The 26,443-nt window shown below is 32.9% G+C and overlaps 1 protein-coding gene across 8 annotated transcripts in view; it reads right to left on the bottom strand.

Moving 5' to 3' along the window:
- The window catches only part of LOC122622926 (protein pangolin, isoforms A/H/I/S), a 41,543-nt gene extending 16,408 nt beyond the window's left edge, over positions 1-25,135 (bottom strand). For 3 of the 8 annotated variants that reach the window (XR_006326364.1, XR_006326365.1, XM_043801704.1), the window contains exons 1-9: positions 24,519-25,135; positions 22,195-22,492; positions 21,921-21,966; positions 19,796-19,893; positions 17,290-17,398; positions 12,864-12,951; positions 12,730-12,810; positions 11,672-11,821; positions 2,767-2,959 (exon numbers count right to left, since the gene is read on the bottom strand). Coding sequence is in view for 6 of the 8 variants with exons in the window: in XM_043801704.1 (XP_043657639.1) it covers positions 2,767-2,959; positions 11,672-11,821; positions 12,730-12,810; positions 12,864-12,951; positions 17,290-17,398; positions 19,796-19,893; positions 21,921-21,966; positions 22,195-22,359 (930 nt within the window). In the remaining 2 variants the exon portion in view is untranslated. Of the gene's footprint in view, positions 1-2,378; positions 2,545-2,766; positions 2,960-5,070; positions 7,134-11,671; positions 11,822-12,729; positions 12,811-12,863; positions 12,952-17,289; positions 17,399-19,795; positions 19,894-21,920; positions 21,967-22,194; positions 22,493-24,518 lie in introns of those variants that run through there. The other 5 variants (XM_043801702.1, XM_043801703.1, XM_043801705.1 and 2 more) reach the window with 5 other exon arrangements.
- Positions 25,136-26,443: the final 1,308 nt, after the last annotated feature.

Below are 26,443 nucleotides of genomic sequence, written 5' to 3'. Positions count from 1 at the left end.
AATTTATTACCTTTAGCAAAAAACTGTAGTCAAAGGAGTTTTTTTCGACTTCTTCCTTCTGCTTACATAAAAGCTCGATCACGGCTTAAACGATTTTATGCAAACAACTTGTATATATGTTTATCAACAATCCAAAGTATCTCTAAAAATAATTCGATTGGCATTGTAATGAACACTACCTTTGCCAAACATAAAAAACCAAACAACTGCAAAAGTCTTTTAACAGCCCTTCCTTAAAGTAAGATCAACATATCCCAACCATAAATGATTAAATCGCTTTTCTTGACAATCTACTTCTCGATACTCTTAAACAACAAGTTACGATTTCGTATCCATTAAGTTGCTGGTCATTTTCTGACTGTTTCTATGGAAGGTAAGGTAATGTGATTTTGATCAAATTAAACCGAAATTATATATTGTTAGAAACTGATGTATATAAAATTAGAGCTTTTATGATCAAAACCAATACAGGTAATTTTAATCCATACATTTTCGATTAGTTCAATGACATCCCAGATATTGTAGTTCAAACTGGTTCGCCCGGCTTTACTACGTGCAATAGAAACTACAATTTTGAAACGTTTAATGCAGATGTCTTTAAAACTAAAAGATTTGTTTGCTTAGAAATGGAGTAAGGGGTAAATCGACATGGCTATGTCAACTCCGCTGCTTATACTAATCATATATGGTCGCAATTATCTGCATTACTGCAAACTTCTGATAGAAATTTGTCCCAGTTACTGGGTAATAAACCATAAGCTCTGATTCTCTTTGCTTTACAGCCCTAACAATCATTTCAAACACTTTTACAGTTGCTGACGACAAAACCAAAAAATCCTAATAAAAGGCATCAATCTCTTATAGACCGCTCTATAAGTATTACAGATCCTAAAAATGTACATGTCTTAGCTAACAACACTCAACAAAACTGCGAAAACATTCTAAAATTCCTTAAATACACATAAATTACACAATATATAAATTCCAATTTAATAAAAAAAACTTCAATGTATAGTTTTACCATTGATGCTAGTGCTAGTTAGTTTGCTTTTTTGGTTTATAGTTTGTTTTATATAAATAAATAATATATATATTAAAAATTTTTTAATAAGTTAACTGTATCATACTGTATCATTCTTTAGTCAACAGTTTACTTTTGCATCACACTCCACAACACCAATGCTGGCTTAGATGGATACATCCAAGTGATGAGTTCGTTTATAGTTCTGTCAACAATTGGACGACCTTACAATATGTGAAAAGCTTGGACTGATCGATCTTCTTTACGGTTTCGGGCGCATGCTTTCGCCAATTCTATTTCAGATGTCCAACATAGTTTAAAAAGATTAACCATCGATTGCTTAATAATTCAGCAACAAATGGGTCCAAATAAAATTTATAAGAAAATAAACAATCGTGTAGATTGCCTTTGCTTTTAGTTTAAAAATTACATTATTTTACAACCAATTGTTCGTAGCTCGTTATTTAATGGAATAATATTCCAAAATATTTATAAATAATCTAATTTTAAAAACGAAAAGTAAAGTAATTGTATACTGAATTATATTAGTCTGATCTTCTGAGGACCATTTTCTCTTCATAAATTTCATTTTCTTAAGAAAGTAACTAAGACTTAAAATAAAAAAAGTAAACCAAAATAAAGCGAAGACAAAAAACGGCCGCCGACTTCAAATGTTTTTACTTTAGCAATAAATTTTCCAAATAAACTCTTTTCATTAGTTAAACAATTTTCAATGATTTTTAATAATTTGTTTGTAATATGTTTTGTGTTTGTAGTTTGTGTCCTTATATATATTTTTCATACTAATAACCTAATCTTGATTAAATATCATCATCCCTTAAGCCAACACTCAATTTAAACATTTAAAAAAATAGATTTTCAGTAACCAAGCGATGCATAAAAACATTTGTTTAGCGATGTAAGGCGATTCACACTTAAAAAACTTCCGGTATTTGTATTGCGTCAAAACTTAACTAAAAACTAAGTTTAAATTAAATTGATCATAAACCGATTTACATGGATTTTAAGATTACAAGCTATTTTACAGTGGCTAACTATGATTAAACACAACGAAGCTATGTTTAATTCTACAAATCAAAGTTTATAACTTCAAAGTAGAGAACTATTTGTGTACTCTTCTTAGTTGCGAACCTTACAATATTTTTACGTTTCATGTATGTACACAAATTACAAAGACGTATTTTTAATTTACTGTTGTTTCTAGTTTTAATGGGTTAGTTGTTTATGTTAGATGTGTGCTATACGTTTTGTATGTTAGTGATTAAATGAAATAATATAAAAGTGAAATGCAATAAAAAGAAGGGAAGAGTAATATTTTGAAAATTTTGTGCAGTACCTCCCGAATCCGTTGTCGATCTGTCTTTTTTTCGCTTTTTCTTTTTTGACACGTAACCATAGTTATCTCGTGCGCTCCACCCCGGATACAATTCCATATGCAATTGACGCTCTTGTCGAGCTTTTTCGTAATATTTGCTTTGTTCTTCGCGGGAAAGTTCGTGCCACTACAAAAGTATTATTAATAAGTTAAGCCATTAGAAGAACGATTATTATTTTTTATTCTTTATCTAAAAATGAACCCTTTTTATGATTTCAATATAGAATATTTGTCGTCCTCTAGAAAAAGACCATTTTACAAGCCCTACAACTTTTCTAATCGGAACGAATTGAATCAAATCTAGTCGCTTAAACAAATACAAATCAAAACGTTTTACTAATTATCTTACCCGTCTTCCTAAAATCTGATTAATAGCAGCGGATTCTTTTAGTGTACATTCGGCAACAACCTTAGCACGCATTTCCTTCATATAGAGCATGAACGCGTTCAGTGGTTTCTTTATATGGGGCTTTTTTTTATCATTTGATGTTTCCTTGGAGTCATTTGATTGCGTATTTGATGGGTTTTTTGTTTCCAGGTTCCTAAAAAATAAAATAAAAAGATAATTATAACTCATTATTCCCTAGACATGTGTTTTATGAAACTAAACAATGCCTTTTCAATTAATTTTGTATTCAAAAAATGGGCAGCTTGGTAATATATAAAACATGGTTGAATTTATTCTGTTAAAAGTTTTATTAAAATTTTTTTTTTTAAATATATCAGTTTTAAGATACTAAATCGTTACATGCTTCTAAACACCCACTGTAACTAAACACTCACTTCAAATATCTCCCTGCAAAAGCTTTTCCACTTATCTCCGCGATCGCTTGAAGACATACGAAAGTTATACATTTGTGGAAATATACAATAATATAGATTCAGCGTGGAAATCTTATTTATCTTATTGTCCCCGTCTATTTACCCTCATGCTTAATCTTAACATATTAGCTTTTATAGTTATCAAAAACTCGACGTTCATATGGACAGACCAGATTGAATCCGCTAGTGATCCTGATCAAGAATATATTTATACTTTACTGGATCGGAAACGCTACCTTCAAACTGTTTCATACTTTTCAACGAATCTAGTAGACCAGTTTATTTTTCGAGAGTGTGCTCGTTTTTTGAAGGTGATAAAAATAGTTTATGGACGGGACAATTTCATGTGGTTAACTTTAGAAATATTATTAATAATATAATATTTTTAACAAATTTGCACATATTGGGTACTGACAGAAAGATGGACAACCGGAAATGGTTACAAACCTAAATTTGTAATCCTTATTATCCTTGATAATACTTTTTAGGGTCGGAAACGCTACTTTCAAACTGTTAAATACTATTCAACAAAAATATTGTGTCACATTTACTTACGTTATAACATATCCACCTTAAGTTTTTAAATAATCCGCTAATTATGAAATACTTTTAGATATAAGCTTATAAATATTATAGAGTGAGACAAATAAAAAGACTACACATTGAAAATTCCATATAAACAATAAAATGTATTGAATATTTGTTTAAAAATCGAAGCACACCCTTTAAAAATTAGGAACATATTTATTTAATGTACTACTTTTTTTTTAGGGGGAAACTACCTTAAGACACTTAAAAAAAATTATTTTTTTGTCTTAATATGTAGTAATATTCCCGTGTCAAAGTTTCAAAAGCCAATTCTCGAATTTGTTAAAGTAATGCCTTCCGAAGTTACTGGCGCAAGCCAGTCTTTTTATGACCGCAAACTTTCAACGTAATTTTCTCGAAACCATGTCTTTCACATCTGTGTAAGTGATTACAAACAAGAGAGAACGCTATAGTCGAGTTCCCCGACTATCTGATACCCGTTACTCAGCTAGTGGAAGTGCGAAGGAGAGTCTTCAACACTGACAGTTTTTGGCGGTTTGTGGGCGCTAGTTTGGGCGTGGCAACATGAATCGACAAACCTGCGCTGCTTCTATGTCTCTGCAGTTTGCATGCTGCATCTCAACTTTTTAGCTTTTATAGTTCCTGAGATCTCGACGTTCATACGGACGGACAGACCGACATGGCCAGATCGACTCGGCTATTGATCCTAATCATGAATATATATACTTCATATGGTCGGAAACGCTTCCTTCTGCCTATTACATCCTTTTCAACGAATCTAGTATACCCTTTTACTCTACAAGTAACTTATAATAAACTACTGAACCTTCTTCATCTAGCATTCATTTTAAAAAGCACAACAAAGATGTTAAAAACAAAACATTTTTATACTCTTTCTGACAGTAATTACAACGAATTTTTTTTTGTGAAAATTAAGAATTTTTATTTTTGGAGACTTTAAAAGGCTTGAATTTCAAAAAGAATTTCAAAACACCCTCTGAAGTAAGCAAATTTTTGGTTTGTTGGCTTTGGATTAAAATTGTGGCCAGCATCACTTACACATGGATTATATTGATATAAAAAGAATTGTCTTCATATCCCTATAAAGCGAAAGTTAGTTTCCCCCTTAGTGATATACAACAAAAAGCTGCTTGAAATAATCATCAATCCATTAAAAAAATAGCTATTTTTTAGAGTGAGCATCGACTTCAACAGCTTTACAAACAAATAAAAGGGTTAAAATGAGTTCATATATATACTAAGTAAGGCGATATTAAATTACATGTGTTTTGTCTTGCTTCCAATACTTAAGTCGTATGGGGCATCATCTAGCATTGGAAAATTTTCAGACTTCATAGATCCGGTATTCGGCTGTGAAGCGTTTGGACGTTCTTTGAACATGTTAGTTATGGAACGTTCCTGCGATCTTAAAGAGGCATTAGGCGAACCCAAAGTGTTAATAATTAAGGGGGAAACATTTTCTGTTGGCGATGCTGTAATTAATGGCGATATTTTTAGCTGATTAGCCATTTCTTTGTCACCGTTTCCCCTTATTGCATTCGATTTAAAAGAATCTGTAGTCAGAGTTTCAATGCGCCTTGCCAGTCTTTGTTTTCTTCGATTTTGACTTAAGCCGAAAAATCCAGAAACTATTCCAGTAGAGCATCCACTATTACTACTAGTCGATGGAGTTGAAGGTGCAGTAGAAAACTCGGGGAAAATGGAAGGATCGGTAATGATTGACACAGCTGAACTTTCTCGATTGTAATTAAACATAATAGGCAATTGTGTTGTGACATTATAATTTTCAGTAACATCTGTAATTTTTGATGCAGATGTAAGCAGGCGTGAGGTATCAGGATTCGATGTTGAAGACAATGAAGCATATTCTAAAATAATCTCAGCTGCAGTGCTACAAGGCTCTACCTGCTTTTTGCGGCGAAAAGTTCGACTTGTCGAATGCCATATGCAAGTGGGTGCTGAGTCTGATTCTTCGCCATCGCTTTTAACACTATCACTGTAGGCCCCAGGAGTGGTACTAGCAGCGCTATATTGATGCATATTACCAGATGATGCGAGTTGTAATATTATATTCTCTATTTCGACCAAAGTTTTAGGTTTTGCTGAGGTCAAATACAAATCGGACTCGCTTTCAACATCTAGGAGCTTAGAGTGCACTGTAGACGATTTCTGTGGCGAAATACCACTTTCATTAGACAGTGCTATAGCAGCCAATGCCATAATAGTATGTGTTGGTGTAGGTGTATATTCACCTCCTTCCTCTGATGAGAGTCCCAAGCGTTGTAAGCTGCGAACATAATAGAGCTCAGCGCTGCTCCATTGATTATACAATCTTTTTACCTCTTCAAGTAAACTTTCAATAGACTTCCGATTTCCATCTAGTTGCCGTCCTACACTTTCCTCAAGGGCTGAATCAGAGCCATTATTTTCTTCAATGTGACTTTGACGAGCACTTAACCTTTTCCTAAATTTACCTGAGATATCGGAGAGATTTTCGAGTTTTTTTTTAATGTCGATAAGAACGTTTTTTTGTTCCCTGATAAAATCACATGTGTGTTGTAAGTCGTACCCGTCTATTGCTTCCTTGTTCGATTTTAAGTTTGGTGAGTAACAGTTGTCTTCTTGCTTCTTTTTTTGTTCTGCTCTTTGACTTTGACGAACGTTAGAAAAATCAAACAAAGGGGGATCTACACAACTTAAGCTGTTTTCGATATCATTAATTAACTTAATATTGTTATTATTATCCTGCGAAGATGGGGTTGATAAAAGCTCATCTTGTCGAAGCATGGTCTTTTTAGATCCTGAATAATGAACCATGTTGGATTTATTCGACTGGGATTCCCGTTCAGCTAACTGAGACCGAAGAAGTCGAGCATATAAGAGTTGTGTGGCCAAAAGCTGCTGCTGCGAGCATTGTTGCTGATTTAGCATACTATTTGTATAAATACAAGAAAACAGTTCATTTCGTTGGCGAATACCTTCATCTTGCCAGCTTTCTATATCTTTTGCGGTTTGCCAAGCCTGAGAAATTGTTTTTGGCGGAATTAAAAGGAGTTCGGATAACGATGCCTCCATTCCGTCTGAACTACTTGATGGTACAATAAGGATTTTTTCCAAATCATTGCCATTATTTTGTTCTATTCTTTTGTCAGTTAATTGCGTATATTGGTCAACAACAGAGACCTGGCCCGTTTGCAAATTGATTGAAGATTTTTTGTTAAAAATGTTCTTTTGTAGTTCCTCATTGCGCCTATATGTCTGGCAATTTATTAATTCGTTTGAGCTCAAAATGCTTTCACCATTATATGTTTCACAGTGTGGCATTATAGGTATTTGTAGTAACCTACTAATAAAATCCGTCGGTTATCAACCATTAGATAACTTTTTGTTTTATATTTTAAGTATATTAATTATTGGATACATTTTATTTTAAAAGAATATCGCTTTAATATGTCTATATTTTAAAAATTTCTGTTAACTTTCAGATTCTTAGTAGTCATCATTACTCGAATTTTATGAAGTTACGACTTTTTTAAGCAAGTTGTACAATAAACTTGTTTTTTCATAAAGGGTTCTTTGTTTATAATATTTTCTTCCAATATTAAAAGGATTTAGACAGCGTAATATTTCTTTGATAATCCAGATATTTGTATGTAAGTTTGTAATTGTTAGGTCATTTATTTGTTGTTTTTTTTAATTATATGGAAATCGCAGTGTTATTAAACGTTACCCTGTAGTCCGCCTGTTGCAATGCAAGGCCGCGTAAATTATTTGTTTTGCTTTTTTTCTATAAATCCCTTTTGCCACTTTGTGTTAGAGGAAGCCAAATTTATTTTACTTCTTTAGTTCTGTAGTAATATGGTACTAGCTTTAACTTCTGTCTCCATTTATTTCGACGTATTTAAATGTACTTTTACCTTATATTACTAAATCGATAAGCACTATATTATTATTAAGTATGTATGGAAAAAGAAGTTGACACAGTTTAACACTTTTTTTAAACACAGTTTTTAACACATTTCATATACACAAATTTTAAGCATATACTCTGGTATATTATCTTAGTTGTTCTCTAACGGACAAAACAAATAGATTATTTTTTATTTTATGTTTCCATTAAATTTTCTTTCCAAATATTTTTTAACTTTTTATAGGCATTGCTTCTTTTAAGATAGTGCACTTATATAGATTTTCGCAAAATTGTATATACTGCCACAACAATTGTCTGATTTACTCTCTTTCGGCCTTTAAAAATAAAACTTAACGATAAAAGTGTACGAAGTCTTAACGAATACGAGAGAGACAAGGACGAGACATCGTCTCGAACGAAAATAACTGCGTGAGAACCATTGCGCACACACTTTGTATCGTTAACATAATATTAATTGTAACGAGTTTATAAGTAAAACATTCTTTTAAAACTACTGTCCCAAAAAAAAAGAATTAAAGGGTTAAATCTAGATCAATAAAAAAAACTTCTGTGCTTTGTATACTTTCACTGAGGTGCAAATGTATATTTTTACATGTAAAATCGCATAATTATTTTACACATATTTTACATGTAAAAAATAAAGCATACAGAGTTGGTGAGCCCTCCCATCCTTCTGGGATCTCTGTTCATAAAAAAATAATTTTTCAAAATTGATTCCCCTTTCATTTAAATTATCTCTTAGCTCAAATTCAAAGTTATCTTCATATGTTACATTTTTAGGACTTTACCTGACAATATATTAAAATAATACATGACAAGTTAGAGTGTCTTCAGATATAGATGGCGCAACGTTTTTTAAAATCATATCTACGAATATATTAATGTTCTACACTTTAACCACGGTATACAGTAACTTTTTGAATAATTCTTAATGGCGCTAAATTTTATCTTTATATAAAATAAACAATCGTAAACTTGACTTGATAGTCTAAGTTCGAATTTATGGGTTTTTAGAAAATATTATTAATCTGAATTATTGTCTTCTGATACCGAATGAAAAAGTTTAACTACAATTTTGATTGTAACTTAAGGAATGAGTAAAGCTTTTGATTAAACAAGGCGTAATTGGCCTTTTAACTTTTCCTAGCACAGATGGTCGTAAATATTTATGTGTTTTCTCAATAAAGCTTTTTTTCGGTTGTGAATAAAAAATGAAATACTGACAGTTTTGAAAAACAATTGTTTGATTTAAATACTTAAACCCAATAAATATTAATTTACCTTTTTTTTATTATGTTCATATACACTCTTATAAAAAAAAAAACACCGGACCGTGAAAACCAAAAATTCTAAAATTCCGACTATCTAATACACGTTAATCAGCTAGTGGAAGTGTGAAGTAGAAATTTCAACACTGACCGTTTTTGGCGGTTTGTGGTCGTTAGAGTGGGCGTGGCAAAAGAATGTTTGGCAAATCGAGAAAAACTTACAAGACTAATACAAAAAAATTAAAATATATGAAAACATTTTTCCAATGGGCGTGGCAGTTTTGGGCGGTTTGTGGGCTTTAGAGTGAGCGTGGGTCAACAAACTTGCGCTGCGTGTATTTTTCTGAAGTCTGCATGCTTTCTATCTTTTATAGTTCCTGAGATTTCAACGTTCATACGGATAGACAGACGGACGGACGTGGCCAGATCGACTTGGCTATTGATCCTGATCAAGAATATATATTCTTTATATGGTCGGCAAAGCGAATTGGTACACCTTCTGTTAAAATTTGCAATAAGTCATACATATTGCCGTTTGTATTTTAAAAGCTATTAAAGAAACACATCTATCACGAGATAATTTAAAAGTGACTGAGGTGTAAAACCGTTATGGTTTTTTTTGAAAAAACCTCCATAATGTCTAAAAATAACGCTATAGTCTAGTTCCCCGACTATCTGATACCCGTTACTCAGCTAGTGGAAGTGCGAAGGAGAGTCTTCCACACTGACAGTTTTTGGCGGTTTGTGGGCGTTAGAGTGGGCGTTGCAAAAAGTTTTTTGGCAAATCGATAGAAATTTACAAGACTAATACAAAAATTAAAAAATATTAAAACATTTTTCTAAAGTGTGGGCGTGGCAGTTTTATGCGGTTTGTGGGCGTTAAGAGTGGGCGTGGCAACATGAATCAACAAACTTGCGTTGCGTCTATGTCTCTGGAGCTTGTATGTTTAATCTCAACTTTCTAGCTCTTGTATTTCCTGAGATCTCGACGTTCATACGGACAGACGGACATAGCCAGATCGACTCGGCTACTGATATACTTTATATGGTCGGAAACGCTTCCTTCTGCCTGTTACATACTTTTCAACGAATCTATTATACCCTTTTACTCTACGAGTAACGGGTATAAAAATTTAATACAAAAAACATATTCTTTAGCTTAAGCTGCGATTTAATAAAATAAGCTCCATTACTAAAGTTAAAATATTATACGGGGCGACATACACACAGACCAATAAACAAACTAATTTTTATTATATAAAGAAGGTTCTGATCGGATATTAAACGCAGATTTTTAGTTCTATGGCTCTATATATCTTTGCGCACCCCACTCTGAGACTAAAACAAAGCATTTTTCAAAAGTGCGCCCACACTTTCAATGTTAGGCCGTTTGTGGGCATTACAGTGGAAATTGCAATAAGGTTTTTGGCATATCGATAGAAATAGGCAAGACTATTAACAAAATAACAAAGGAATGAAAGCATTTTTCAAAAGTATGGGAGTGACAGTTTTAGGCGGTTTGTGGGCGCGTGTGGCCAATAGGTTTTTTTTATCCATAGAAATTCACTAGAATTCACAAAAATGTTGGGCGTTGCAGTTTTGTGCTGTTTGTTTGACATGCTAATCTTCTGAAACTAACTTGTGTGTCTATGTCTCAACAATCTGCATGCTCAACTGTCTATCTTTTATATTTTCCGAGAGACCGACGTACATACGGACATGGCCAGATCGACTCGGCTAGTTATCTAGTGATCTGAACGAATATAGTATATCCTTCCATACAGATAGAGGTAAAAAATTTAAGGGTAACTAATTTTTAGTGTTTGATTGAACGGATTATTCCAATACTAAATATTTGCACTGCACCTGCAATATGTACCATGCAATTAATCTAAAACACCGTTTACTGTTTTGAATACCAATGCACGGTGTAATTTGGAGTCCACTAAAAGATTATGTGATAATGCATGTAACTTCTCTCTTGTTTTACGTATATTGTTGGAAACCATTCCCGATAAAGGAAACAATGTCACAAATTACAATTTAAGGCCTAGTCCTAAGTATAAAAGTAACTTGTCAAGAAGGAGCTGTGCATTTCTGTGCTTTCTTTTTTAGAAGGTAAATAATATGTATAGCCCAGTTTAATTGTAAATTGAAACATCATTTTATCTATGCTAATTTACTTTAAGTACCACGAGTTTATGTAAATTTTCGAAATTATATGAGTCAGAACTTTAAAGTCAAGGGGTAATGAAACTCGAAATTCATTTTAGGGGTTGGTCTTAAATGCGCAGGCGCTATATCCATGAGAGGACCAATGAGAGAGTTTATATATAGTTAGAGGACTGTCTATGCATACCTTATGTATGTATATGTGTATATGCAGTGAAGAAAGCCATTGGTAAATTCAAGATGGCGGATGTAAAATTCCCACCCACCAAATTAAAACTTTAAAGCACCGTAACTAAAATAAAAATCATTACAAAAATCTACCTAATTTATTGTCTTCTAGAATTTAATGGAAATAAAATGGGAATGCCTAACACTCATACTAATAATAAAATTTTTTTTATTTATACAATTGACATTATACAAAATTTTGATACAACGTTAAGCTAAAAGATAAAGATTTTAATTTTTTGGTGAATTTGTAACTCTCTTACCTTGGATATCTATTATTCGTTGTTGGGTCCTGAACACCACATTCTTGTTTAGAGCTAACCCCCACAATAGCAGCATGAGCATTTATAACGTGGTGCGATGTGGCATGTACTGAAGGCAAAAGGCTAGGTGAAAAACGGAATGGAAAATCACTGCAAATAAGATGTAAAAAATAGGTATTCTATAGAAATATCACATTAAAAATGGGACATGTAATGCCAACTTAGCCACCGCATACAAAAATATACAACAAAATTTTTTAAATTATTGTTAAAATGACCGGTTTTTCCGTAAGTTGGTCCGAGGTCCAGTATTCAAATTGTGCTACGGCTATAATGGTCGTAACTGGACATGACTAATGTAACTTCAGTTATCTTGGAAAAAATACGTTAAAATTTCGTCCTTTGTTTTAACTTTAAACTTCTAACATATAATTTGATAAGTTTTCAAAAAAATAAATTAAAACCAAATTTCTTAGTTTTAACCTTGTTACTTATTAACATAAATAATTTTATGTTTTAATATTTTTTTTTTATGTTTTAAACCATAGAATTTGAATGTATTGCAAGATATTGGCAAAAGAAATAAATTCCTATTAAAAAACAATTCAATATAATACAAATTTTTTGAACTATCATATCGTTACCTAGATAGACTCAACACAACTTTATGCCCTATTAACACTTAGTACACTTATTGTTACTTTCTTCTGGAAAAGATACCATAAATAAAAGCAAACTTTAAATTAAATTTAAATTTTTCTGAAATTATATAAGAAAAAACAATTGTTGAAAAACATTTCATTATTTACTATATGGTTTCATTAGGGAAAGAAATACTAGCCAAGCTCGTCATTAGATCATTAGATTAATCTACAAAATACGCGTTACAACCAAAAATTTATCAGAACAAGCCACGCGCATTACCTTTTTTTATAACAATTATAATAGCGTTAAATCAAAACCAACATGAATTAAAAATGTACAAGCTATTTTACGCTTGATTCATGGAAGCATGGATGGCTAAATACACTTATAATGTCCGAAAAGCAAAATATTACCTTGCAAGTGTAGTATTTATCGGTAAAGAGGAGGGATAAGGAGTTCTAAAACTAGATGCGGAGTAAACAGAAGGAGTGTGCCTAAAAATAAATGTATATTAGTTACAATTTAAAGATCATTATAATAAACATACCATGATGCCACTTGAGACATATCTGAACTTAGCATTGGGTAGGGATATTGACCTCCTGCAAATGGGTACATCGCTGGTCGAGTTAAGCCTGAAATGTAAGTTTTGTTTATTTATAAACCACAAGTTCTTAAATTTACGTAGCATTTAAAAAAAAATGAAAAAATGTTATATTATTTAATTTTTAAGGAAATTGATAATAACATTTTTGCAATTTGGTCAAATTTTATTTTGTTACGCGTTGAATTGTTAGAACGAAATGATAATTCTTGTCGACAAACGTTGTCCCAAAAACATTTTACTTTAAAAAACAGCAAGATATTATAAACATTAGCTATCCGGAAAAATGTGTACAGCGGGAAGAGAACAGAAATTGCTCTCTAATCAACCGTAAAGTAGATGTATAAATATAGGATTATTAAGCAATTTCAGATTCTGTCCCAAGCCTTTTTATTTTAATTGAAAATTTGTTGGCCTTTCTATTTCATTCTTCACTGTTGTCTCTTATTCTTGCCCCTAAAATTTGTTCTTTTGTTGTCGTTTTCAAGTTCAATTGTTACGCGTTGCAGCAGGAATCACAACTAAGAAGGGTGACGACACGGTTACTGCAATCACCCGCGGGCTGTACCGCGTCCCATAGAAAACGGCGGCAAGCATGAATTAATCTATCGACAAAAAAAATGTCATTATTATGTGGTTGTGCAACATGTTTTTAAGGATGTTTTTCCCCTTACAATATCCCATTGAAAGGGTCATGCCCTATTAGCAATGTCCTCCCCTAACATTTGTTCTCGTTTGTCGCGCAACCCTTAAAAAGGATTTATCAACTACTATCAATTTCAACAGGGAAACCATTTTTTGAGCTCTAAGTGCCAATACTGTTATATCATGCCGTATATTGAACAAAGCTTACATTATCTGAAAATAATCTATACAACATCTTGATAGACCGAACTTGCAATAAAGTATATGGGATTTACTTTAAAAATTGCATGTGATTACATCATATTACATATTATAGTTATTTTTTTTTAACCAAAAGTAAAGGAAACTTTTCAAACACCTCTACAGGTTACTAAAGCATTAACATTTAATTAAATAATTACAAACCTCATACCCAAAAAAAAAAATTTTACGAACTTTTAGTGCTTTAAGTTTTTTAGTAGAATCTTCAATTAAATATTCGATCGAAAAATAAGGACTATTTTCTAAAGGTGGGATTGTGATAAAACAAAAGAAAATAAAGTTTCTGAACTATCAGATACGCTTCATCAGGAAGCGAAGGAAAAATTTTCGAATCAAATAAGTATTATTTAAAAAAAATTATTTTGGGTGTATTCATATAAACAGGCAATAAAAACAAGAGAGAACGCTATAGTCGAGTTCCCCGACTATCTGATACCCGTTACTCAGCTAGTGAAAGTGCGAAGGAGTCTTCAGCACTGACAGTTTTTGGCGGTTTGTGGGCGCTAGAGTGGGCGTGGCAAAAAGTTTTTTGGCAAATCGATAGAAATTTAGAAGACTAATACAAAAATGAAAAAATATCAAAACATTTTTCAAAAGTGTGGGCGTAGCAGCTTTGGGCGGTTTGTGGACGCTAGAGTGGGCGTGGCAAAAAGTTTTTTGGCAAATCGATAGAAATTTATAAGACTAATACAAAAATGAAAAAATATCAAAACATTTTTCAAAAGTGTGGGCGTGGCAGTTTTTCGCGGTTTGTGGGCGTTAGAGTGGGCGTGGCAACATGAATCGACAAACTTGCGCTGCGTCTATGTCTCAGGAGTCAGTATGCTTAATCTCAACTTTCTACCTTTTGTAGTTCCTGAGTTCTCGACGTTCATACGGACAGACAGACGGACATGGCCAGATCGACTCGGCTATTGATCCTGATCAAGAATATATATACTTTATATGGTCGGAAACGCTTCCTTCTGCCTGTTACATACTTTTCAACGAATCTAGTATACCCTTTTACTCTACGAGTAACGGGTATAAAAAAAATCAAAATTACTTTACCTTATAGACGCAGTATGGTTGCTTTTAAAGACTTAAAAAAAAATAAGTTCCGTTTTTTTTTAACATATCTTAAAATATTGAACCAAAATTGTTACAAATCTAACTTCCCTAATGAGTAAGAACTGATAAGTCCTTAGTTTCCAGAGTTTTTCCGACACTATTCAAATTATATAGGCTCGATCAGGATCATAAGGTAATTTAGTCGTGCAAAAAACATTTAAGTGATTATTAAAGTAAAAGGTCATACTAGATTGGTTTAAAAGAATGTAACAGATAGATGGAATCGTTTCCGACCCTATAAGGTACACATATCCTTGAGCAGGATGACTAGCCGAGTCGATCTATGTCAGACTGTCCATCTGATTGTCTATTTGTCCATATAACCCCTGTGATCTCGGGATCTATAAAAGCTAGAAAGCACGCGGCTTCTAGTGACGCCGACGCTGCGCAACTTTAATTTAGAACGTTCAACATTTTATATACCGTTACTGTAACAACCAAGCTTTAGTTATTAAGGTAAATAGTTTATGTTAATTTTAAAAAAGTTTAACAAGCACTTAATTTACTAACTAATCCGTAATTTTTAAATTATCTGGAGTTTCTTACAATTGCGCCATGAGCTTTCATCCGTCTTTGTTTAAAGCTGTGCTTAGTTGTAAAACCTTAACTAAACTTTTGGTTTTTTTGTTAATTTACATTTTTTGTTTTTTAATCACAATCTTAGGATCTAATGGTTCATATTATTTCTGTGGATTCATGGGGCAATACGAAACCGGCTTTTAATATAAGGTTTGAGTTGTATAATGGTTTGCTGAAAAGATTAATGGGGGTAGTTTTAGGTCATGTGCAAAGTTCTTTTAACCACTTCACTCAGAGGGCGGTTGCTCTGTATTCCTAAAAAAATGAAAACGCCCCTATTTGTGTTGTTCTATTAGTCCATCAATTAACCGCTTATGTACACTGTACCACAGCCTATTAAAAATATAATAAATAAATAAATAATAATAATAATAATATTTTTTTTTTTTTTTTGGGTTGAGAAGGGGGAATGCCTCACGCATCTCCCGTTTGCCGTCGCAAAAAAGGTATGTGGGGCTTGCACCCACTAAACCCCCGCCTCGCCTTTGGCCGTTTTCATAATAATAATAATAATAATAATAATCTTCTAATCTTCTAATTGGACTGGAACATTTACCCGTGAATTCGTATGCCCGTATTCGGGCGTATCTTCTGCCTGGTTCAAGTTTTATTGTATTATTCAATTATGAATACTTGATCATTGTGAAGGTCCATAACGCCGTGTAATCCATTGGACCTCTTAAGTGCACGCCTTTTAGTTACGCTGCTGGTTCCCATTTGATCGGCAAACTTACTCAGCCCTATATCTGGGGTTCAAATTCAAACCACCACAAATTCTATTCAGAGCGCACAAACAACGAAGGAAATTTGGCAGAATCATTGCTATAGGATTAACGATGTGTACAAATGAAATCGCATCATACGCAATTATTACTTCATAATTTGTATGAATTTCGTCTATGATAAATAGGGTGAGAAAGTCAATAATTTTGTGGGGTTACTCTTTATAAAGAAAAGAACAAAAGCATTGGCAAACCGCAAACAGAGAACGTAAAACTCGAATGAATAAATTGTTGGTTTTCATGTGTTTTGACATTTGTTCACAAGAAGGTATAACGCAATTGATAATTTTAAGTTTTCAGTAGTTTTTTTTTGCAATTTCTTTTTATAAACAAGAGAGAACGCTATAGTCGAGTTACCCGACTATCAAATACCCGTTACTCAGCTGCGAAGGAGAATTTTTAACACTGACAGTTTTTTTTTTAGTTTTTTAGTAAGCGTGGTCGTGGCAAAATGATTTTTGGCCAATCGAGAGAAAGTTACAAGATTAACAAATATGTAAAAAAAATATCAAAACCTTTTTCAAAAGTGTGGGCTAGGCAGCTTTGGGCGGTTTGTGGACGTTAGAGTGGGCGTGGCAAAAAGCTTTTCTGCAAATCGATATATATTTACAAGTCTAATAAAAATATGAGAAAATATCAAATCATGTTTCAAAATTGTGGGCGTGGCAGTATGGGTCAACAAACTTGCGCTGCGGAGTCTCATGAGTCTACATGCTTTTATAGTTCCTGAAATCTCGACGTTCATACGGACGGACAGACAAGAATATACAGATCAAGAATATACATACATATATACTTTATATGGTCGGAACCGCTCCCTTCTGCCTGTTACGTACTTTTCAACAAATCTAGTATACCCTTTTAGTCTACGAGTAACGGGTATATATATATGTACATAATAAATCAAGCTTAATAAAATGTTTCCCCTATTTAAAAAAAAAACACACACAGCTATTAGTATATTTATATTATGCGAATTAATTCACACTTACCCATTTTAGGATCAAGTTGATATGGAGGAATTCCGCAATGCGCTGGAGGTGGTGTCGATAACGGATCAGCATTGTGACAAAAAAACGGAGGCAGTCCAATTTTGTTGGCCTAGTATACAAAATATATTAATTAAAATATATCAAGACGAGTGTAATTGAAGACACCAAACAAGGAAAAAACATGATTTAACATAAATCACTGAACCCAAACATTTTAATCATGATCAAAAATGCAGAGAAATAGGATCTCAAAGTCGTGTTGGTTTAGCAAATAATCATTCATTAACTTTTTTAAACTTTAAACTGCATATTTTTAAAAATGTAATGGAGATTTTGGCAAATAATAATAATAAATGGTCACACGTCACGTTTCTAAAAACTAGCAATTAAACTTTTATAATTTTCCACATAGTTTTGAACTTGGTATTTTTTATTGTTGTACATAGTTTTTGTAGTCAATAGTTTTTCTAGGTTCAAGGAACTTCGAAGTTTAGCCACTTTAAACGAATCCGTCATCGCGTTATTTTATATACATTAGTATTTTTATACAAAAAACCACAGGTTAAAGAATTTTTGTTTTTGAAAAATCGTAAAAAGTTAAATAATAGTTTTATTCTATTAAATTGACTGTTAAGATGTTAAAATAACAATATATATAGTGTATAAACGCATATAAGCACAAAATAAAACACACTTTTAAATCGGGTTTTAAGATATTTTTTAAAAAAGGTATAGGAAAAGTACATTTTGTTTACATTACATTACTTTTACATACAAAGTTTTGAGCAAAACCACAATGGAACTGCAGGGATATATAATTTACTTGAACTACACCAGCGACCAGCGAATATTTTTAAACATAATACATAGCCTTAAAACTTTTCTACTTAACTAGTACGCTCCAATTAGAGCTCCAGGATATATACGAATTTATAAGGTAAATTTCTTGCAAACTCCCAATTTATTTAAATGTCTTTTTTACAGAACAACAACTTTTGCCTTTAAATATCTTTTGCAGAGATAAACAAAATCTTATCAAATAATTCACCCTAGATTCTCTGTTTTTTGTATTGAAATTCTTGAGGTGGGCTTTCAATTGATCACTGATAATAGCCATGTTATTACGAGTTGACGAATAAAATAGAAACAAATAAGGAGCACGCAACCAATAATAATAACAAGCTGTGATGAGTACAGCGGCAAATGATTCAGTGAAACTGAACATTTCTTTGATGTCGCCGCTGCTATACGCATATGAAACGTGCCGCCCGGCAGTAAATGCGTTTCTACCCCCATCGATAAAACAGATGTGAACGGTGCATATTTGTTTTAATTCTTTTCATATTTGCAATATGTTTTCTTAGATGTTTTCTCAGACCATCCATATTTTGGACTTCATAAATTATTTGTGGGACTCGCGCCAATTTAGAACTAATTTATCATAAACTTTACACGTCGTTTTCGTAAGAAACTTTAGAAAATATTGATCAGAATTACAAAATAGTCAGATTTAGATATCCTCATATTTTGTAACTCTATCTGCATGCTCTGGTAAAACAGAGAAAATGGTGACATGAAGTAACAAACCAAGCTTCAGTCAGTACACAAGTGATTGTGAAAATACGTAACTTTGAAATCAATGGTAACTTTACACTTTTTTGCATACATAATAGATATTATTTCAATCGTAATATTCTTGGTTCTTCATTGCTCACTTGTACATAGACTGTAATTAATGCAGATATTTCAATAGCACACATAGCATTCTCTGTGCTGCTTTAATGTGTTAAGTAATGAGAGGTACGGCAGAACCAAAGAAAAACAAGAGGAACAACCACCATAGCTAAAAGCTGGAGTCTTTTGTTATATACTCAGAAACCACCCCCAAATGTACACACCCGTTACTCGTAAAGTAATAGATAAAAAGAAGTGTTCCGACCCTATAAGGTATATTTGATTTGATCGTGTCCATCTGGTTGTTTATAAGAACGATACCAGCTAAGAAACTGTTTCTTTTTACAACTACTTTGCCAATTTTGTTACAAAACGTTGCCACGCCCAAGAATCTTCTAAGATGTATTTTCACTACGTCTTTAACTTTCTACCTTTGAAAGTTACCGAGATCAGATCGTTCGCACGGACAGACAGACGAACGGATAGCCAGATCGACTCGGCTAGTAATCCTGATCAATAATAGTTTGTAGAGTAGGGCAGCGTATCCGACTTTTTGGACCATTTAAATACATTCATCGAATCTAAAGTACTCTTTTACTTTACAAGTAACGGGTATAAAAATCCTGGATAATAATTTTAAATGTTTTCAGCTTAGTATCTCCGTTTTGGTGGTATAATCGGAAATATAATATTTTATGAGTGCAAAATCCTAAAAGTAAATACAAAAAAAATTTAACAGAACAATATTTGCTTAACACAAGAAGACAAAGTAAATAATGCATAAAAAATAGATACATATATATTATAAATATGTAAAATAAGAATTACTTACCATAGTTACCGGTAAGCCACTGGGCGCACCATTGGCATACGAATAAGGAGAAACTAAGTAACCCATATTGAAGCTAGGAGCGTGGGGATCAAGCTTATCTGAAATGTGCAAAAAAATTATTATATATGTTTAAACACTTATTCAAACTAGTTTTTTCCCCAAAGCTCTGAAAATTAATCAATTTGGTGAACTTTGGAGTTCACATAATAATACGCACATAATATACGAAAAGTAAATTTCTTCCCCGCACTCTTACTAGCTTAATTTTTTCTTGTTTCGCTTTTAGGTGTGAAATTTTGCAGCTATAGGCTCATTAATATTATGAATATTCTAAAATTGTTTAGTTGTACCTTTTATTAATGTTTGGTCACAAGTTTCTAGCAGTATGTATTCTTAATCAGCATCAACGGCCATGTCTAGGGGCCGTCCGCCCAACTGCTTGCCATTTTATTGGTCCACGCCTACGCATAATTGTCTAGTCTAACATTCCCCAAGATCTCCAACAAGAATTGCAAAAATTGTATAAAAAAAGACGAAATTGTATTACTCTTGTGAAATATTGATATAGATATAGACTAGTGAGCGTGATTAAAATATTTATTGGTCATAGAGACCAAAAGGATCTGATCTGATTATTGGTTTTGACATTACCAAGGAGGGTGTGCGAAAGCGGCTACTATATATATACAAAGAAATAAACATCTTCTGTACTAGTCCGATCATAAGAGTGATTCAACAATCGAAAGGTAATGCAAATCCTAAAGGGATTGCAAACCAAGCGATAAATGTGTAAAAGTGAACAACGCAAAAACCCGCTGGTTTACAAAGCTGTATAGTCCTTGAAAATACCCGCTAGTTTATCGGGAATACAGGTATAAAAAGCTAAATTTTATTACGCTCATAACTACCTGGGGCTAAAGACTTGTGCTAATTGTCGTTAAAAAGGAATTCCAAAATGCTTTCTATGCTTTTCCTCCGTAGAAAAATAGGTGTTAAAATCAAGTACATTACATTTTTAGTAACTAAGTTATGTTTATCAGGATGGTTAAAATGTTGAGGTAAACTAATAAGACAGCTGATATAAAACAAATAAACCTCCTAACGAGATAAAAACAAGAGAGAACGCTATAGTCGCGTTTCTTAGACTATTATGTACCCGTTACTCAGAAAGCGGAAGTGCAAACAAGAAATTTTGATATTTTGCTGGCATATTGATAGAAATAGGAAAATACAATATCTGAATTTAATAGTTTTTCCTCGTTAAATGGTGTTGTCGTTTGATAACGACGGTTGTTATTCCCGAAAGACGCATGGTAATTTCGATTCATATTAATTTCCAGAAGGTGGTAAAATAAACAAACTAGAATGGCAAAATGTGAAGTTGGTTTTTATCGGTAGTTTATTTCACTTCGTGTAGAAGTTTTATAAAAACTCATTGTTTGTATACATGTACATACATATATACACATACGAGTTTTTATGAATTTTTACGAATACACATAATCGTATATAAACACAAAACAAAAGAAGGTAAGTGCGTGCCGGTGAACAATCTTCATCACCTTGTTAGCACCATGAAACGATGGATACCAGGATAAGTCAAGGTAGCCGGTTACTTATCCGACGCGCCTTCTAACCTTAACCTTACCACTCTACCAATCGCTCTTAACTTAGTCAACATACTCTCTTTGACGCTAACTTTTAGCTCAGTCTGCACCTCAACACAATCAAATGTATTGCTTTGAGCAATACAGCCAAAGCATGGTCGAACATTTATAAGCTCTGTTTATATGAAAACTTTTGTATGCTTTTGTATATATTATCATATAATTATCTATCTATATCCATCTATACATCTCAGCCAAAGCGATTCAAGAATAATGTTACAAAGTATTCCGAGTAAAAAAACCCTATTTTTTAAAATTAAAAAATTGTATGTATGTAACTATGTCAATAAAAAAAGTCAATAGAAAAGTATATATAAATATTGATAAAAATGTATATTTCTTGTTAGTTAGCAACGATTTATGATATTAACTCTGAGATCATCGCACAATAAAAGTTAAAAAAATATTCTTAATACTCTAAACGATTATACATATTGTACTTTATAATATATACTTACTAAAAACAGGGCTGTGGTCCGGTCTTGCAATTTTTTGACCCTTTTCCTATGTACAAAGAAAAAATCAAATTCAAACCATAATTACGTTCATAAACGATGTAAAGAAACATATTAGCAACATTCATATCTTGGAATGAATAATTTTTGTACACATTTAAAATTATACTTTCCAAATATGAATTAATTAATAAAAACATTTTTAATTTAAAAAAATTGTTTAAAGTGATAAAAGAAAGAAAATAGTTTTGAATTAATTCTTAAATTTATTTATTACCTCACTTTCAGTTAAATCTATTAAGCTCGACTTTTCTTCAACTAATAAGTTTTCTGATGATATTTTATCATCCTCACGGTCTCCTTCGTCTTTAAAAATCTTCACTTCATCAGTACTACATAAATCATCTCCAGATGATCCATGCCTGCTGTGTGTATGAGGCATGTTTTTGACGTTTGGGTCGTAGTTGCCTAAATCGTGTCAACTGCAAAAGTTACATAGGCTCGCGAGACTTCTTTGCACTGCATATGGTTATACCGAATTTCATAATAATATATCATACTCTTTAAGGGCATATCTGAAAATAAAGCAAAAAGGTAAAATATTATATATAACAACTTATAGCTTATAAGCTTTTAAAAGTATTATAAAAATATTATTCAAAAACATTGACATAAAGGACAAATAGTTGTTTGCAGTAAACATCAAATGCTTTTACAGGACTATTTAACAAAAAAAAAGAAGCTTGGAAGCTGGCAAGCCAAAGTCGATTTCCACGACTATCAGATATCGTTTACTCAATTGCTAAAATTCATTATAAGTTTAACAAGAATTTTATCCATGGGATCCAAAAAAAATCGTTTGAATACGAAGTAGAGTTGGAGATGCATTTACACGTAAGGGAGCAACTGCTTTCCAGAGTGACCACCAGCGATGCATTCTTATTTATTCTAAAGTAGTGCTGGGATTCTGACAATTTTTATAGGGTTGTCTAAATGTTGACAAAGTTATCTACCATGTTTCTACATTTTGTAATTTGTGGATATTAGAGTTAGCACAGCAAAAATATTTTGAGCAAATATTCGCCTTCGCATGTTATTCGTATACTCCGTGTAAAGTTTTTGAAAAATTCAATACACAGCACAATAAAGTTATGCTCGACATGACACATTTTTGGAAATACAAATTTTTTCTTAAAAAAAGTTATACAAAAATGTTATTAAAAGTTAAATAAAATATAACAGAGTTATAGAAAAACAAGAGAGATCGCTATAGTCGAGTTCCCCGACTGTCTGATACCCGTTACTTAGCTGGTGGAATTGCAAAGGATAAATTTCTACACTGACAGTTTTTAGCGGTTTGTGGGCGTTAGAGTGGCCGTGGCAAAACGATTTTTGGAAAATCGAGAGAAATTTACAAGACTAACGAAAATTTAAATAAATATCAACATTTTCAAAAGTGTGGGCGTGGCAGTTTAGGGCGGTCTGTGGGCGTTAAAGTGGGCGTTAGTAACAAATTTAAAACGGCTTAGTTTATTAATTTGTCATTTCGCCAAGCAAATGTTAAGGACTTTTAAACAATTTTGAAGAATATTTTTTTAAGTCTGCAGGCATTGCAAACATTTAACGTGTGTTCTTCAACTACATACCTCCCCAACATTTCTAAAATAGCTGTAGATACTAGACTCACATGTCTTCTACATTTCATAAACAGTTAAAATAACCTTGTCCTTAAATTTACTTTGAAATAACTATTGCATCTACCTGCAAGGAAACATTTTCTCTTACTCTTACTTTTCTCAGATCTAAATGATCCTTTTGGATATGCATGATATATACATATGTACATAACACTGTCACATTTCGATTTCGGACGCAGGATTTATCTGCTACCTGACTGGGCCGGCGGAGATTGGAACAAAACGGATAGGTAGGCAGTACGTGATGCGGGAAATAGCTAACTACATACTAGTTTAGGGTAACAACTTTTTAGACGACGCCAGCGGCAATAACAAAAACAACGCAGAATACGTACGGCTCAAGACTAATGACACAACGAGTTTCTATTTAGAGACGAGATTGTGGCGTATCAACAGGTAGAGACGGAAACGACAGTCTAAACAAAAAAAATATATGCGTAAAACAGAATACAGAAAACTGTATTTTCAGCAAATAAACAAACAAACATCAGGGTGTGTGTGAGTACTGTCGGCTCTCTGCATTCGAAGCAGAGGATCCGATCCCGTGTTTACATATACATGCAGCGGTGTACGTATGTGTACATATGTATATATATCTCATGAGTATCTATATGAACACGCCAATGCGGTGCTCTATGGTTTATAACTTAATATTTAAGTTATTTAAAATATTCAAGTAATCAGAAAATATTATTATATTATTATTATATTAAGGTGGACCAAGACTTGGAAAGTCTGGGCCACTGACTTTTAGGAGCCATGGCAACTCAGAAATCAGAAAATAAAATCAGGAAGGTAAAGGGTTTCCTGAAGAGCGAAAAAGTGCGCAAGTTTGGCTATGTTGTAAAACTTGAACCGATGGCGGTGGATGTTGGTATATTCGAACTTGGGAAGTGGCACTTACAGTGATATTTAGATTATCCAATCCGAGAGATTTTAGCAGTAAAATTCTATTCCTTTATACATCAGTTGTACTAAAAAGCTATCCACAAAGCCGCAACACTCCAAATGTTAACAAATTTGCAGCAAACTTTTCTGTTATTTTTAACACACTGTTATATGAGAGAAAAATACTCATTGAATATGGTTTCACAATTAAAGCCACACACGCATTAATTAATCAGACATAATATTTTTGTATGTGCATACATCCATACGTATAAATTTTATTAACACACTTGCACGAGTTTTCATTCTTGGGCCAGTCAACGAGTAACGAACGCAGCTTTGATCGCTGCTCTGCCAGCACACGAATACCGATAAACACTTATATATATTTGTTTTTGGCTTACATACACTTATACTAAGACAGCAGGTTATGCATATATGTATATTTATTCATAAAAGCACAATTGCGCGCACCCGCGACGGCCAACTATATGTACACATTTTGTACTTGACATAAGGCGCATAATTAAATTATATTCAACCCGGCACAAAACAAAGAATGTTACTATAAAATAATTCCCGCTTCAAAAAGATATCAGATTTAAAACGATTTACAGAGCCGTACCACGTCTGCGTTGATCGAATTTTTTTTAAATTAGAGCTGGAATAACGACGATGGCAACTGTCGATAAGCAGGCGTGCATCGATGTTCTGCGCCGGCAATTCTCGATATTTTACTTACATCGATTGACTCAATGCGCATTAAATCTACAAATATTCAAAACACGAGATTTTCTTTTAAACTTTTTTCTTTTCAACTTTTTTATAGATTGTTAAATGTTAAAATACAATAATGACGTTTGTATTATTATTTGTATTAGGTTTTTTGGAGCTAAAGTTTGATAAATACATTTCAATTCCCAAAAGTGGTTTGAGCTCTTGCTTAATTCTTGACAAGGGTTATGTACATGATAAGCATTCAGCAGTTTTTGTGTATCGATACACAGTGCACAAATTAGGATGGCACCTCTCGATTTGTTTACAAATCACAATGGCTGCTCTTGATATCTGCAAAATTGGGATATCACTCCTTCAACTCCCGGTATGTGTAGAATTCACGATTGTAGCTCTCTATATGCGTGTAAATCGGATTGCGTCCCCGGAGATGTTTAGATATAAGGATGGTAGTTCTCGAAATGTGTAGAAATCAGATGTATAGAAACCAGGATGGCAACTCTAATGTGTATGCCAATATGACGGATTAGGAAAAAGCTTTTACTAGCAATGCCAATTATATTTTCCGCTACATCTGTCGTTTTTAAGACAATATGAATGTCGTGAACTAGCGAGTTGCGAGTAACCTCGTTATATTATCGTTTAGCGTTATGAATTTATATTCTAATTGGAGCCCAAGAAAATAACATTTTTCTCTCTTTATTAAAAATACGGGATGTTTTCAAATTCACTGGGAAGTTAATTTTAAAATAGTATCCGAGATTCCCCAAAACATAACAAAATATTCATTATTTGCTGGCATATTGTGAAATTTTCTTTTGGTCTCAAGTAAAAGAAGTGACTGGCAAGACGGCGCACAATGGCGCAAAAGATACAGATACTATACAAAAATCAAATTTTTAATGATAACGGATCGTTGCATGGGATATCGCATTCGACAGGTAATGCAGGTTTTTTTTTTATAGAAATTTCGGACTTTGCGGTCGTTTTTTAGGTAAAATATGTAACCGACCGGCTTGGTTATGGTCTCTATGGAAAGGGTCATCCAATCTCTGTAAAACCAAGGTTGAATAAATGTATAATATTATTTGCACGTGCAGGCATACCTGTTTTACCGAAGTACTAATTTTCACATATTTTTCAACTTTGATGAAAAAAAATCGATTACCAACTATTCCCAGGGTTTGGAGTATGAGATGTTGTTCT

Source organism: Drosophila teissieri, chromosome 4 (genome assembly GCF_016746235.2).
Source record: "Drosophila teissieri strain GT53w chromosome 4, Prin_Dtei_1.1, whole genome shotgun sequence".
Classification (NCBI taxonomy): domain Eukaryota; kingdom Metazoa; phylum Arthropoda; class Insecta; order Diptera; family Drosophilidae; genus Drosophila; species Drosophila teissieri.
Note: the sequence above shows the minus strand (reverse complement) of the source record. Positions and strands in the feature narration are given on the sequence as shown.